The sequence below is a fragment of the Scardinius erythrophthalmus genome, assembly GCF_964197995.2.
Source record: "Scardinius erythrophthalmus genome assembly, chromosome: 19".
Classification (NCBI taxonomy): domain Eukaryota; kingdom Metazoa; phylum Chordata; class Actinopteri; order Cypriniformes; family Leuciscidae; genus Scardinius; species Scardinius erythrophthalmus.
In genome coordinates, this window is record NC_138239.1 from 33,778,862 (window position 1) to 33,794,935 (window position 16,074).

A 16,074-nucleotide genomic window follows, 5' to 3' on the forward strand; every position below is an offset into this window, starting at 1 on the left:
ATCTGCAAAACGAAACCTGGCTGGCTGTTTTAGTTCTGAATAATAGCTGGATTTGGAGTTCACACTAATTGAGATATGACCAGGACATTAATGCTACTGCACAATCATGGCATATGTAAAATTTCACTCTAAATGGTTCATAACTGATGGAGAAACCCAGACTATAGGTAATGGGCAGTAATCATCCTAACTCAGAGTACACCTTTATTTATTTATTTCCGTGCCCTGATGTGTGGGGTTAAAGTATCACACTGTTGTCGTTCCATTTAGCAGATCACAGAAATTGATTTGCTGCCCAAGGAACGGCATTTTTCCCGCTTCACTTGTGCAGCCGGGTGGCATTCCGCTCACATAATCAAGGATGAACGTTGTCTGTCTACCCAATCTAGCCCTCGGTCCCAATGGGAGAGCGGACTAGTAGCGAGAAAATCTGCATGAATACTAATTCAGCCTCTCGGCTTTAACAGCTTTCGCAAACCCATCTCAAAGGAATTCACCGAACATGATGTCTTACCATATTAATTACTCCATGGGCATGAAGCGGAAAAAAGAGGCAGAGATCACAGGAAACCTATAAGGAGGGACTTGCTGCTCCAACTTAAATGTGGTTAATTATAATTTGATTTTGTGCATTAGATGGAAGGGCCCAGTGGTCCTGAGTGATGCTGAGAGTTCCTCTGCTATGGATCTGCCCGCCGGGATGTGTTCTCATCTATATGTTACATATGTAGCTTACGGCTTGACGTATAGCATTACAGCTTACTGTTGCATTAGGGGAAATGCACAAGCCTACATCTGTAAAAAAACATTCTTCCGTAGAGAAATTCATTCATACAGATGCCTCGTATGAATGTTTCTGCTCATAGTGTGGAGCCAGTAAGGCATTTTCCTTTGGGTTACCAACAAGATATTTCCATATCATAAACTTTTACTCTACTATAGTGTTCGATCAATACATACCTTTCATTTAAAGTTGTTGCTTTTAATGCATGATTCATAATGTTCACATTCATTTTAATTTATTGATTATCATTTAGTCTGATTTTAAATGTTGATCAAATTGTTTGGTAGACCTATACATTTTTAAACTGGTTTGATTATTTTGTATTATTTAAAAAAAAAAAAAAAAAAAAAAAGTGTAATCAACCATAATAAATACTTGTTATGGTATTTATATGGTATTGTATCTGTTTAGAATATACAGTCAAAGTGTGTTTGTTTGTGTGTGCATTACAAGGTAGAATATGATAGGAAGTCATAATTTCACAGTAAGCTACATAATAATCAAAGGCTGGCAAATTACTATACCTCACCCAAAGGTCAAAAGGTCAGATACAGTACCAATTCAGTTATACTGGAAGAACATTTTATCAAGATAACATGTAGGCTGCAGGCTGTGCTGTCCATTGCATTATTTAAAAAAAAATATTTTAAATTGCATTTTTTTTTTTACGATGCCAGTGTCTTCATTTATCATGGAATTTGTCATTTTGCTTATGTAATGTAAGTGTTTAACCCATGATGACTGTACATTACAGCACTGGGCAATTTGAAACATTCCTCTTGTATTGTGAAAGGAAACGTACAACCCTAAAAAAACAGCACAAAAGCTGGTTTTAAATGAACGAGAAGTTGTTTTGAGTGTGATCAGTGTGGATTTTTGTACTGAGGGTTTCGAAATGTTACTCTTGTGAAAATAGTTCCAACGTGATTAAAAAAAATCTTTAAAACACAAAGAAAAGATAAATATTGAAATATTTTTTGGAATGCTCAAAATGTATACTATGTCTATTGCCAAGGCCATGCAGACTTGGAAACAGGCATAATGGAAAATATACACCTTGAATGCGTGGTATGCCTCTTTTTATGAAAACGTTTGCTCAATGAACTGCATAAAATTACCTGTACATTGGGAAATGCAGACTCAGTACAGACAGGCTGATAGATTGATATTTTCTCTGGAAAAACATCCCACAATATGCAACATTGTCCAAGAAATCTAACTGCAGTCAGATGGAAAGTGAATTCATTGAGATCACGACATTCATATTGCACTAATGATTGTTCATGTATTTGAACACACAACACACTACAGTACATTTAGTCTTTACAATCCTAAGAAAAAAATTATATATGTGCAGCCCAAACTCCCCTCAACCCACAAATCCTATTGGCATATTACAAAATGGCTTTTGCTTGGACACCTATAAACCCTCTTGTTAGGTAGACTGTAGGTTTCTAAGTAAAATAAGGTATAATTATCAGTATCTGTATGAATCAAAATGTGAAACGTGGGTTTGAATGATGAAAAGCGCGGCCTTTGTGTCTTCGCTCAACATCCTCAGAAACACGGTCAGAGAAACCACAGGGGAGTAAATGAATATTTCATTAAGGTCTATTGAAACAGAAGATCAAATGACCTTGTTTTAAATCATTATTCCCTGATAAAAATAAAAGTGGATAGGGGGAGAGTGGAAGGGACACACTTGAAACTTCAACTTGTCGAATAAGCGTGAATAAATTACACAAACATGCAATATGCAAATAGCACAATGCTGGCATATCATTGTTAATGAGTGTTTAACTTCCCTACTTGCTTTCATCTAGGTCTTCCTTTCTTTTATTGTCTGAGATTGTTCCAGAAACAAAAACATACATGTCTGGCCTTTGCTGCATAATATATTGTTTATCAGCAGAATACAAGTTTAGCTTAGGTGCCTAGTGATGCTAGCAATTTAGCCACTTAAAAAGGCTCCAGGTAAACACGCTGACAGTTTAAAATTTTAAATTAGCGGAACTGCATGATAACTGAGACCTTAAAAAAATCATGTTAACATTTATAGCTAAAATAATGTGGTAAAAGAAAGAGTTCAGCAAAGTATATATATATATATATTTATATATAGACGCACACAAAACAAAATGTTTTTTTTTTTTTATATATAATTTTCAGCTAATTATAAAATAAGATTATTAGGTTACACTTTATTTTAAGGTGTTATTGCTACACTAATTATATTAAGTACTGGGAAATATGAATTAACATACTTAATATAGGATTAGTTGCATGCAATTATTCACAATTTACTGCTATTACTACATGTAACAAGAACACTAAAATAAAGTGTTAACAATTATTATAGCAATTAATAATAATACAATTATTAATAATAAAACCATAAAAATGAATAATAATAACATATATTATATATTTCATCATTCTGCCAAAGAAGGCAGTTTTGTGGGTTACGAGTGACATTGTCACACACATCCCATGCATAACACAGACAATAGCTATAGGTTTCCATTAACCGATGTTATGCGACTAAAACTTTTAGACTTTTTTAAAAACATTTTTTCCTCTCGCGATAAAGGCCCTTGCACACCGAGTCCGAAATTATCGCATGCGTTTTTTCGCATTCGTGATTCAGTGGCTCTGAATTGTCAAAACACCATTCAAAATGCTTGCTACGGATGCGAAAAACGCAGAAAATCGAACCTGATGCAAATTTTTTTTGACGGACGAAAGTTTCGGAGGCAGTGTGCAAGCGTGATTGACATAACGTGAGGTCGTATTTATTTTTTAACGTGCGAAAATTTCGGACGCGAATTTCGGACTCAGTGTGCAAGGGCCTTAAGTCATTCCAAAAAACATGGCGACGGACGTTGGTAGGTTTATGTATATGCCAGCCACCGCACTAGCCATTATTATTAATCAAAGAAGACGTATGCGTGTTATCCAACCATTAATGGTAAGGAAAGATCCTTTGCCTATACTTGTGAGTGGCACATATGAGGGGTTTCTGGGTGTTTCTCCCTCATTTCTGCTTCGAGGTCTTGATTGTGGCATTTCTTTGAGGTTTAGAATCCAGTATTCCTGTAATTCTTTTGTCTTTTATGAATTTAATAAAGAACTCTGTCCAAACACACCGCGTCATCTACGTCAGGTGACCTGTAAATGCGCAAAAACTGTTTCCATTGCAGTTATGCGAAATATTTCTTTTTTGATTTGCCTGAAAAATCACCTCATGCGAGCGTAAAAACTTTTTTGCGATAATGGGAGTTTTTGCAAAATTGACGTGTTTCCATTGGGCGTATTTTCAATTCGCAATTTCAATTTGCGCAGTTTGAAGGGTAATGGAAACGCGGATAGTAACACAGACTTAAACATGTAGACTTGACTCCTTTTATTCGTTAAATGAATGGATGTTCCAAACTGAGCCTTGAAATAGGGCACGACACGCCATTAGATTCAGACAGATCATTTAAACTGAGAAAGTCTCTGAATCTGAATGCTTAATGACCTTCCCTGCTGGGAGACCTTCATGCATGTTTATAAAGTGGCTTAGTATACACATTTTTGCAAAAGTAATCTGGGCATGGTCTATTTTGAAACAAAACACTCTCTCCGTTTTGATGTGACATCACTTACAAGTCACACTCTGTGGTTTTAATATAATTTTTTTCCATTACCCAGTCCATGGGCTATGCTGCTCGGAAGACAGTTCCTTTAAAAAGTGTTTATCGCGTTGTTAGGGGCCGGCACAATGTAACTCTCCATCACACAAGTATCTGTTGACATGATCCTTAACACAGTTATTATGTGAGGGGAGCTTTTTAGCAATCCCCAAATTATGCAGGCGCGTTTTGACGCGTGCGGGTCAAGGCTGGCTGGAGCCATTATGGCTAATGAGAGTGGAGTCCTACTCTAGCAGGTTCGGCCTCATAAAGTTACTTAAAAGCTAACTAATGGAATCATACTGATGGATAGAATGCTGCAGGTTTTGTATCATTACAGGATAACATGCCTGTGTGCATGTTAAATATACCAGCACAATGATGAAACCTAATGAACCTGGGAGTCACAGACAAAATTGACAATCCTCTGTCACTGACGATGTAGATTACTGATGGCTGGGGAAACAGATCTGGAAATCCATGAACTGCAATTTTAGTTTGTAATGTTATTTTCAGGTCCATTAGAAAAAGGGTTACAGTCGTTCTCACTGATTGGCTGTTTTGGGAAAAATAACCGTTATTACTGTAATGATATTGCTGTGTTTGATCGGTGCTCTTTCAATGCCTAATCATAATTATCCATAATTTTAACTATCATTTTGAGTCTAAAAATAAGCATTAGAGGGAAAGACTTTTAACAACGAATCGAAGCAAGCACGTCACATATTTTGAACGGCATGTCTATGTCTGTGATGCAACATGCTTAAAAAGCAACCAGAGAATAAAGTGTGAAAATGAATAATAGCACATTTTAAAAACAGTCGAATTCTGAAGTGGGCGCATATCGTTGGCGTAAAAGAGTCGGGGAGACGCTGTCGCGTTCAGCTGACGACCAGCGCAAATACAGAGAGCGTTTGTTTCTATATTGAGATGAGCACAACGCATTTTGTCCTCCTAAATGGCCCATGGGTACTTGAGTGAGTTCAAAGGTGTTTTAGCAGCATGCAGAGTGGCCATTGTGCACTGGCTTTTCATAGGAGTTGACTCAGAGCATTCCACTCCAACTCAACGCCAGATACCTGCAGCATCTAAAATGCGTAATATTCAACACAGTGCAAAGGAATCACTTTAAAAACCAAGTTTAATCTATTTCAACCAGGTCCAAGTGTTGTTCAGCTAAAGAGACTCAAGCAGGGTTAACACCAACATGTTTTGAAAACCCTTCACAGTCTTTGGCCACAATAAAGTGGATGGCTCTTTTTTGTTTTCATGGAATGTCGCACTCATTCCTCGGTGAAGATTTCTGTTTGTTTTGCGATCGCATAAAGGCATCTCTTTCAAACATATTAACTGCTCATTGGAAAAAAAATGTGACAGTGTGAACTCCGAAAAAATAAACATCAATCATAAAAATCATCAAAGTCATGGCTGCTGGTATTGCGGGACTGAGGACGCAAGGCCATTTCGATCTCAGAATTGCTGTCGTCTGATTCTCCCCAAAATGCTGCAATCAAAAATATGTACGCACACCATTAACATTCTGTTGCAATAAGGGGGAAGTAATGAATTTGTGCAGGAGCGTGATCCGCAACAAAGTAAATAATTCCAGAGACACTGGTACAAAAAAACAACAAAACAACAAATAAAAACTAAAAACTAAACGCACGTGGTAACCAGACATACTGGCCACATTTTGGAATAATTAAGATTTTTTTATGTCTTTGAAATGAGTCGCTAATGCGCCCAGTAATAACATTAATATTGTGAAATAATATTATATTATGTTTTTTTAAATAATGTAATGTAATCTCCAGTGATCAAAGCTGAAATTTCAGCATCATTACTCTAGTCTTCAGTGTCACATGATCCTTCAGAAATCATTCTAATATGCTGATTTGCTGCTCAAGAAACATTTCTGATTATTATCAATGTTTTGCTGCTTAATAAATGTTTTTTTTTTTTGTGTGTGGAAAAAAAATACACTAGCATTCAAAAGTTTTGGGGTAAGGAAGATTAAAAGATATCAGCAAGGATGCATTAAATTGAACAAAAGTGACAGTAAAGACATTTATAATGTTACATAAATGTAAAGATTGAACATTTCAAATAAATGCTGTTCTTTGGTTCATATATCATGGTTTCCACATAAATATTAAGCAGCAAACGTTAATGAAACTATTAAAAACTGAGCACTGAAAATAATTGATAACTGGGCATATTAGAATGATTTCTGAAGGATCATGTGACTGAATTTTCAGCATCATTACTCCAGTCTTCAGATTTGATCACAGGAATAAAAGTATATATTAAAATATATTGAAATAGAAAACAGTTCTTTAAAAATGTAATAATATTTCACAACATTGCAGTTTTTACTGTAGTTTTGATCAAATAAATGGAGCCTTGGTAAGAATGAGAGACTTCTTTAAAAAACATTAAACAAATTGAATTATTCCAAACTTTTGCCTGGTAGTGTATTCACAAAATCTAAGTAGTGAAGTAAATCTAAGTAGTAAATAAGTACTACCTGATTGTGGAACATAAGCATAAATATAAAGGACAAATATATATTTTTTTAACATATTTTAGTCATTTGTACAGTGGTCTTACCCTTTGACTGGACAGCAGAGAAAGCTTTACTTTTTGCACTCTTCCTGTGAGAAATGAAAAACAAGAGATAGTGAGACTACACATTTTCTTACTTGTTTGTAATTATGAACAACAATATTTTATCTAAAAAAATGAAAACACACACTAATAATTAAAATCTCTGTACAAACCATATCATTCAATTAGTTACTCAACATCAGTTCAGCCACAACAGACAACAACATGCTCCCGGAAGCCATCATTTCTTACACAACATCGTCTTTTCTTTGCAAGGTGCTAACCAAACCCTGAAGAACATCATTTCCCCTCTAAGCCTGTTCTCAGATGGGGTGATGGGCCAAATAAACTTCCTCAACTTATTTTCGAATGGCACTGAAGGACCCGGTCAAGGCTTTCTATGCACAAGTGGACTGAGCGCTGGGTTGCCGGGTTCCTGGGTTCCCATAGCATCACTGATATCTCTATGTAAATGCATGACCCCTGACAAGCCTTTGATCTGCACTGATGCATATGCAAAAGCTTGCGCTACTTTTCATACAGCCTTCCTTCTTCATTTACATCAGCACAGGGCTATTCAGACCTCAACAATGACGTCTTCATCTTCACCCTCATTCTCGGCCTCCGTGTCTTCATATATCCATATCATTGAATTTGTTTTCACATTGATGTACTTTAAAGGATTCAGGGAGCAAGAGTAAGAATATTTTGTTTTCCTTTGATGGATTTGGATGAAAAGATAAAACAGCGGTTGTATGTGCATTCACACGTGGCCCGCCGACCTGACAGCAAATTCAGTCACGTCGTACGCTCAACCTTGACACTGACCAAAGGAGCTGTAAAGACGTAGTTGAACTCAATTAGGTTGGCTCTCACATAATTCAGCTTAGCTCTTTTGTTTCCAGAACATCTCTGTACAAGGCACAACATTTCAGAAATTCTATTGATGCAAGTGTAAGTATAGTTACAGTTGACAGATACGTATTCAGTCCCAAGGTCAAGGGACATGACTGGCATAAACCCATGAAAAACTTTTCTGAAACAGATACTGGCGGCTGAATTATTTTTCAAACTATTTAGGCAGCACTTTTGCACAGCACAACAATAAAACAGAAATTATTATCTTGTTCAAAATGGCCATTTACGATGGACTGAGCACAATTTGTATTAAATATTATCGACATGAATACGTGGTATTTGTGTTGCATAGACAGAGCATATTGGCAGCACATTCAAAACACACACATGATGAGCATCAGACACGTTTTAGCGAAGCACATTTTTTGTTATAGCATATATTAATATTTATTGCATGGTTCTCTGGAATACTCAGTTACAACTTTTCATGGGCTTTTTTTTTTTAATGCTGACTGACAATATAATTTTTAGATTAAATTAGGTAGATTAAATTTTTGCATTATAAAATAACTTCGACTCAGATCAACATTTCATGTCCGTTTATTTATTTGGCAATAAATCGACTGTTTATTACTCCATACATTCATCACCATTAAGTAAGATTTAAAGCTGCATTCAAACAAAATTTAAGTAAAAACAATATAATATAGTAAAATAGTATTACCATTTTAATAACTCTTTTCTATATTCATGTATTTTAAAATGTAATTTATGTCACATGATCCTTCAGAAATCATTCTAATCTGCTGATTTGATGCTCAAGAAACATTTCTGATTATTATCAATGTTGAAAACAGTTGTGCTGCTTCATATTTTTGTGGAAATCAGGATACTTTTTTTCTGAATTCCTTATTGAATAGAAATGTCAAAATAGTTTATTCGAAACGGAAATCATTTGTAAGATTACAAATGTTTAACTGCTACTTTTGATTAAATGCATCCTTTCTAAATAAAAGTATAAAAAAAATCTACTGAAGTTTTGTCATGTCCTGTTGTATAAACTGAAACTAGAAAAATTGCTTTAGAGAGTTTGACATAAAATACATTATTCAAATAATTATGCAAAAAAAAATGCTTTTTAGAATTTATGTAAATTTAAATACTAAACTGTCTGCAAAAATGAATAAACTAACAAACAAACATATTGTGTCCAATTTTCCATCTCCCTTTCTCTGTTCAAATTGAAAATATGGGAGGCCGTTCTCTTTTATGAACATTGAACGCTAGAGCAAAATTTGAGGGCTTTCCCCCCCCTTTAGTCATGATGAGCTCAATAATAAATACATGTTTTGGTGGGTAAATAGGGCTATTCTTTTATATAACTTGCTTGCCATGGGAATGCTCTATCCGCTGGGCCACTTCAGACAGTGACGAGTCTGATTTCAAGACACTATTATCACAGAGAGCTGTGAATGCACTGACCCTCCAATCTAATATTCCATTTCCATAAACATTTATGCCAGTTCATCTTGCACTGAGGTTCACTTAATTGAGGCAACGAATCTGAATATGTAAGACAGGGCTGGCCACTGTTTGGCTGCGTCTCACACACAGAGGTGAATGTAATGTGTAAAATGATGCAAATTACTGCTTTGACGGCAACCTCTCTCTATTTCCCTCCGCACCAGCGTTTACTTTTTCCGCTCTCCCTCTGTTTCGCGTTGTTTTGAGCATTTGGATGTATTTGCGATATTTGATGAAAAGTGCCCCTGTGCGTTTTTAGGCAAGCATTTGATACATTAATATATGGGGTGTGTGGGTTGTTGTTATGATATCTGAGCTATGAATAAAAGACGTCTCTCGGCATCCTATGCAGCAATATGCTTCATGTAAATAGACTGCAGTTAGTCTGCATTTGTTGTCTGGGCAAAGTTATTTTCATAATACCTGCGATCATGTACGATTACAGCTCTGCTATTAGTTTTGATGAAAGTGTATCATTGCAATATCATTCCTTTTGAAATATTCTGTTTATAAAGGGGAAAAATATATGTGTGTCTTGTCAAATATTACTGATCTTCACTTACATTTATTAAAGGGTTAGTTCACCCAAAAATGAAAATGAAAATTACTGACCCTCATGTCGTTACAAACCCAAAAGACTTTCATTCATCTTCGGAACACAAATGAAGATCTTTTTGATGAAATCTGAGAGCTTTCTGTCCCTCCATTGACAGCTACGCAACTACCACCTTGATGCTTCAAAAAGGTCATAAACAGATCCAGAGGTGGGTAGTAACGAAGTACATTTACTTCGTTACATTTACTTGAGTTCTTTTTTAGAAAAATTGTACTTTTAAGAGTAGATTTGAATGTGGGTACTTATTACTTTTACTCGAGTACATTTCTAATGAAAAAACTGTACTTTTACTTCGTTACATTGGGCGACGTTCCTCTCGTTACTTTATTTTAATGCAATATGTGTTGTTAAATGCGTAGTTTATTCCAAGCGCGCTGTATCTTTTTTCTGGACTTGAGCGATGCTCAATTCACAAATGAATGACTCTTTTGAGTCGATTCTGTTCAAAGACTTCATCAAACAAGTTGGCAGATCTGTCTAAATCGGTTCGCGAATCAGTTTGAATGATCTGTTCAGTTCCTGCACGCACTGAATCATCTGAAGCCCTTTCAATTCACACTCGACTCGGAGTCAACAGGAAGATTTAAGCACATCAAGAGCGTTAGATGAAGTGGCAGTGGACCTACAGTAGCTACTAGCTACAGTCAAGTGAGAGCAAATCTTCAAATGCATCAACTTTTTGCCAGCGATAAAGATCTTTATTAGTTGAATATCTTCGTAAGCTGTCTGTGAATGAATGATTCCACAGGACGATATATTCGATTTCATTTCACTCAGGTAATACATTTTACAACCAAACAGATTACTACGCCACGATACTAGAAAGTATGACATTACCCGTTTTTTGGACATATAAATTAATTTACATTAAATAAAGCTACCATTGTTCACAGTTAATGAACACCCGCCATCCCGCGGTAGTTTGTGTGTATTGTTGCGCAGTGGCGTGCGAACTCGACTTGAAAACGAATGCCTTTGCCTGCCGTTGACAGTTAACCAGTTTAAACATGCTTGCAGAAATATACATTTGATTATATTTTTGGAGAACAGTCAGAAGAAGAACCGTCGATGTACTTTTTTTTTGTGTGTGTGTGTGCAGATGTTCAGTAGCAGTCATGAGCGCGAGCACATGTGAAGAGTTTTTAACTCTTCTCTGTAAATACCTTTGAATGCAACACTGCAGATTCATTTTATTTCGAAATTTTCTAATAATTCAAATGTAGTTGTATAAGTTAATATTATACAAACCAGAGGACAGGCAATGATTTTCGAGCTATACAGATGGCAGAAATAATGCTTATGTCTCTCTTCTGTTTTTGTTGCAAAGATAGCTGATAATAATAGTCATTTAAATAAACAAAATCTAAATATATCATTTTATATATAGCCTACGACTTCAGAGGCAAAAGCCTCTAAGTACCATCTGAAATTTTCTTCTAAAAGAGCATTTTTATCAAGCTTGTATGTTTATGTTCACACTTAAATGGCAATGAAAAGTAGCCTACCTATTAATTGTCATTAAAGTGAAATTACTAACCTTAAATATACGAGCTTGATACAAATGATTGTTTTAGAAGAAAATTTCAGATGGCACTCAGAGGCTTTTGCATCATTAAGTCTTCATATATGTATATTGTTTTGGTTCTTGTTGTTGTGTTTCCTTGCCTTCCTACTATGTAAAGCGACCTTGGGTTTGAGAAAGGCGCTATATAAAATAAACTTATTATATATACTGTATATATATATATATATATATATATATATATATATATATATATATATATATATATATATATAGAGAGAGAGAGAGAGAGAGAGAGAGAGAGAGAGAGAGAGAGAGAGAGAGAGAGAGAGAGAGAGAGAGAGGCCTATATGATCCGAAGTAACTAGTTACTCACTACTTGAGTAGTTTTTTCATTGGATACTTTTTTACTCTTACTCAAGTAACTATTAAGATTATTACTTTTACTTTTACTTTGAGTAAATATTTCTATAAGTACTTGTACTTTTACTTGAGTACAGTTTTTGGGTACTCTACCCACCTCTGAACAGATCGTAAAACTAATCCATATGAATTGAGCGGTTAGTCCAAATTTTCGGAAGACACTTGATCACTTTATATGATGAACATATTGAATTTAATCTTTTATTCACATATAAACATTCATCAACTCACACATCAGTTGTGGTAAACGGAAGCTCAAGCATGTTCGCTTGATGTGCGAGAACCAATGAGGTTCATTCTCGTGTTACGCAGCACGTTTGAGCTTCAGCAAGAGCCAATGATGTTCATTCTCGTGTTACGCAGCACGTTTGAGCTTCAGCAACAACCAATGAGGTTCATTCTCATGTTACGCAACATGTTTGAGCTTCTGCAAGAACCAATGAGGTTCATTCTCGTGTTACGCAGCTCGTTTGATCTTCCACAAGAACCAATGAGGTTCATTCTCATGTTACGCAACATGTTTGAGCTTCAGCAACAACCAATGAGGTTCATTCTCGTGTTACGCGGCACGTTTGAACTTCATCAAGAACCAATGAGGTTCATTCTCGTGTTCCGCAGTACGTTTGAGCTTCAGCAGGAACCAATGAGATTCATTCTCGTGTTACGCAACATGTTTGAGCTTCTGCAAGAACCAATGAGGTTCATTCTCGTGTTACGCAACATGTTTGAGCTTCAGCAACAACCAATGAGGTTCATTCTCGTGTTACGTGGCACGTTTGAACTTCTTCAAGAACCAATGATGTTTATTCTCGTGTTACACAGCACGTTTGAGCTTCAGTAAGAACCAATGAGGTTCATTCTCGTGTTACGCAGCACATTTGAGCTTCTGCAACAACCAATGAGGTTCATTCTCGTGTTACGCAGCACGTTTAAGCTTCATCAAGAACCAATGAGGTTCATTCTCATGTTAAGCAGCTCGTTTGAGCTTCATCAAGAACCAATGAGGTTCATTCCCGTATTACGCAGCTCGTTTGAGCTTCTTCAAAAACCAATGAGGTTCAGTCTTGTTACGCAGCACGTTTGAGCTTCTGCAAGAACCAATGAGGTTCATTCTCGTGTTATGCAGCACGTTTGAGCTTCATCAAGAACCAATGAGGTTTATTCTCGTGTTATGCAGCACGTTTGAGCTTCAGTAAGAACCAATGAGGTTCATTCTCGTGTTACACAGCACATTTGAGCTTCTGCAACAACCAATGAGGTTCATTCTCGTGTTACGCAGCACGTTTAAGCTTCATCAAGAACCAATGAGGTTCATTCTCATGTTACGCAGCTCGTTTGAGCTTCATAAAGAACCAATGAGGTTCATTCCCGTGTTACGCAGCTCGTTTGAGCTTCTTCAAAAACCAATGAGGTTCAGTCTTGTTACGCAGCACGTTTGAGCTTCATCAAGAACCAATGAGGTTTATTCTCGTGTTACGCAGCACGTTTGAGCTTCAGCAAGAACCAATGAGGTTCATTCTTGTGTTACGCAGCACGTTTGAGCTTCTGCAACAACCAATGAGGTTCATTCTCGTGTTACGCAGCACGTTTGAGCTTCAGCAAGACCCAACGAGGTTCATTCTTGTGTTACGCAGCACGTTTGAGCTTCTGCAACAACCAATGAGGTTCATTCTCGTGTTACGCAGCACGTTTGAGCTTCAGCAAGAACCAATGAGGTTCATTCTCATGTTACGCAGCTCGTTTGAGCTTCATCAAGAACCAATGAGGTTCAGTCCCGTGTTACGCAGCTCGTTTGAGCTTCTTCAAAAACCAATGAGGTTCATTCTCGTGTTACGCAACATGTTTGAGCTTCAGCAACAACCAATGAGGTTCATTCTCGTGTTACGTGGCACGTTTGAACTTCTTCAAGAACCAATGATGTTTATTCTCGTGTTACACAGCACGTTTGAGCTTCAGTAAGAACCAATGAGGTTCATTCTCGTGTTACGCAGCACGTTTAAGCTTCATCAAGAACCAATGAGGTTCATTCTCATGTTAAGCAGCTCGTTTGAGCTTCATCAAGAACCAATGAGGTTCATTCCCGTATTACGCAGCTCGTTTGAGCTTCTTCAAAAACCAATGAGGTTCATTCTCGTGTTACGCAGCACGTTTAAGCTTCATCAAGAACCAATGAGGTTCATTCTCATGTTACGCAGCTCGTTTGAGCTTCATAAAGAACCAATGAGGTTCATTCCCGTGTTACGCAGCTCGTTTGAGCTTCTTCAAAAACCAATGAGGTTCAGTCTTGTTACGCAGCACGTTTGAGCTTCATCAAGAACCAATGAGGTTTATTCTCGTGTTACGCAGCACGTTTGAGCTTCAGCAAGAACCAATGAGGTTCATTCTTGTGTTACGCAGCACGTTTGAGCTTCTGCAACAACCAATGAGGTTCATTCTCGTGTTACGCAGCACGTTTGAGCTTCAGCAAGACCCAACGAGGTTCATTCTTGTGTTACGCAGCACGTTTGAGCTTCTGCAACAACCAATGAGGTTCATTCTCGTGTTACGCAGCACGTTTGAGCTTCAGCAAGAACCAATGAGGTTCATTCTCATGTTACGCAGCTCGTTTGAGCTTCATCAAGAACCAATGAGGTTCAGTCCCGTGTTACGCAGCTCGTTTGAGCTTCTTCAAAAACCAATGAGGTTCATTCTCGTGTTACGCAACATGTTTGAGCTTCAGCAACAACCAATGAGGTTCATTCTCGTGTTACGTGGCACGTTTGAACTTCTTCAAGAACCAATGATGTTTATTCTCGTGTTACACAGCACGTTTGAGCTTCAGTAAGAACCAATGAGGTTCATTCTCGTGTTACGCAGCACGTTTAAGCTTCATCAAGAACCAATGAGGTTCATTCTCATGTTAAGCAGCTCGTTTGAGCTTCATCAAGAACCAATGAGGTTCATTCCCGTATTACGCAGCTCGTTTGAGCTTCTTCAAAAACCAATGAGGTTCAGTCTTGTTACGCAGCACGTTTGAGCTTCTGCAAGAACCAATGAGGTTCATTCTCGTGTTATGCAGCACGTTTGAGCTTCATCAAGAACCAATGAGGTTTATTCTCGTGTTACGCAGCACGTTTGAGCTTCAGCAAGAACCAATGAGGTTCATTCTTGTGTTACGCAGCACGTTTGAGCTTCTGCAACAACCAATGAGGTTCATTCTCGTGTTACGCAGCACGTTTGAGCTTCAGCAAGACCCAACGAGGTTCATTCTTGTGTTACGCAGCACGTTTGAGCTTCTGCAACAACCAATGAGGTTCATTCTCGTGTTACGCAGCACGTTTGAGCTTCAGCAAGAACCAATGAGGTTCATTCTCATGTTACGCAGCTCGTTTGAGCTTCATCAAGAACCAATGAGGTTCAGTCCCGTGTTACGCAGCTCGTTTGAGCTTCTTCAAAAACCAATGAGGTTCAGTCTTGTTACGCAGCACGTTTGAGCTTCATCAAGAACCAATGAGGTTTATTCTCGTGTTACGCAGCACGTTTGAGCTTCAGCAAGACCCAACGAGGTTCATTTTTGTGTTACGCAGCACGTTTGAGCTTCTGCAACAACCAACGAGGTTCATTCTCATGTTACGCAGCACGTTTGAGCTTCAGCAAGAACCAATGAGGTTCATTCTCGTGTTATGCAGCACGTTTGAGCTTCATCAAGAACCAATGAGGTTCATTCCCGTGTTACGCAGCACGTTTGAGCTTCTGCAAGAACCAATGAGGTTCATTCTCGTGTTACGCAGCTCGTTTGAGCTTCTGCAAGAAACCAATGAGGTTCATTCTCGTGTTACGCAGCACGTTTGAGCTTCAGCAAGAACCAATGAGGTTCATTCTCGTGTTACGCAGCTCGTTTGAGCTTCTGCAAGAAACCAACGAGGTTCATTCTCATGTTACGCAGCACGTTTGAGCTTCAGCAAGAACCAATGAGGTTCATTCTCGTGTTATGCAGCACGTTTGAGCTTCATCAAGAACCAATGAGGTTCATTCCCGTGTTACGCAGCACGTTTGAGCTTCTGCAAGAACCAATGAGGTTCATTCT

General features: G+C 37.6%; 1 protein-coding gene across 2 annotated transcripts in view; it reads right to left on the reverse strand.

Annotated features, from left to right (window-relative positions):
- Positions 1 to 5,581: 5,581 nt before the first annotated feature.
- Positions 5,582 to 16,074, reverse strand: part of kiz (kizuna centrosomal protein) — a 42,579-nt gene continuing 32,086 nt past the window's right edge. For both annotated transcript variants that reach the window (XM_081347067.1, XM_081347066.1), the window contains 2 exons: positions 7,069 to 7,112; positions 5,582 to 5,962 (listed from right to left, as the gene is read on the reverse strand). In XM_081347067.1, the coding sequence (XP_081203193.1) occupies positions 5,859 to 5,962; positions 7,069 to 7,112 (148 nt within the window). In that variant the 3' untranslated portion in view covers positions 5,582 to 5,858. The remainder of the gene's footprint in view (positions 5,963 to 7,068; positions 7,113 to 16,074) is intronic.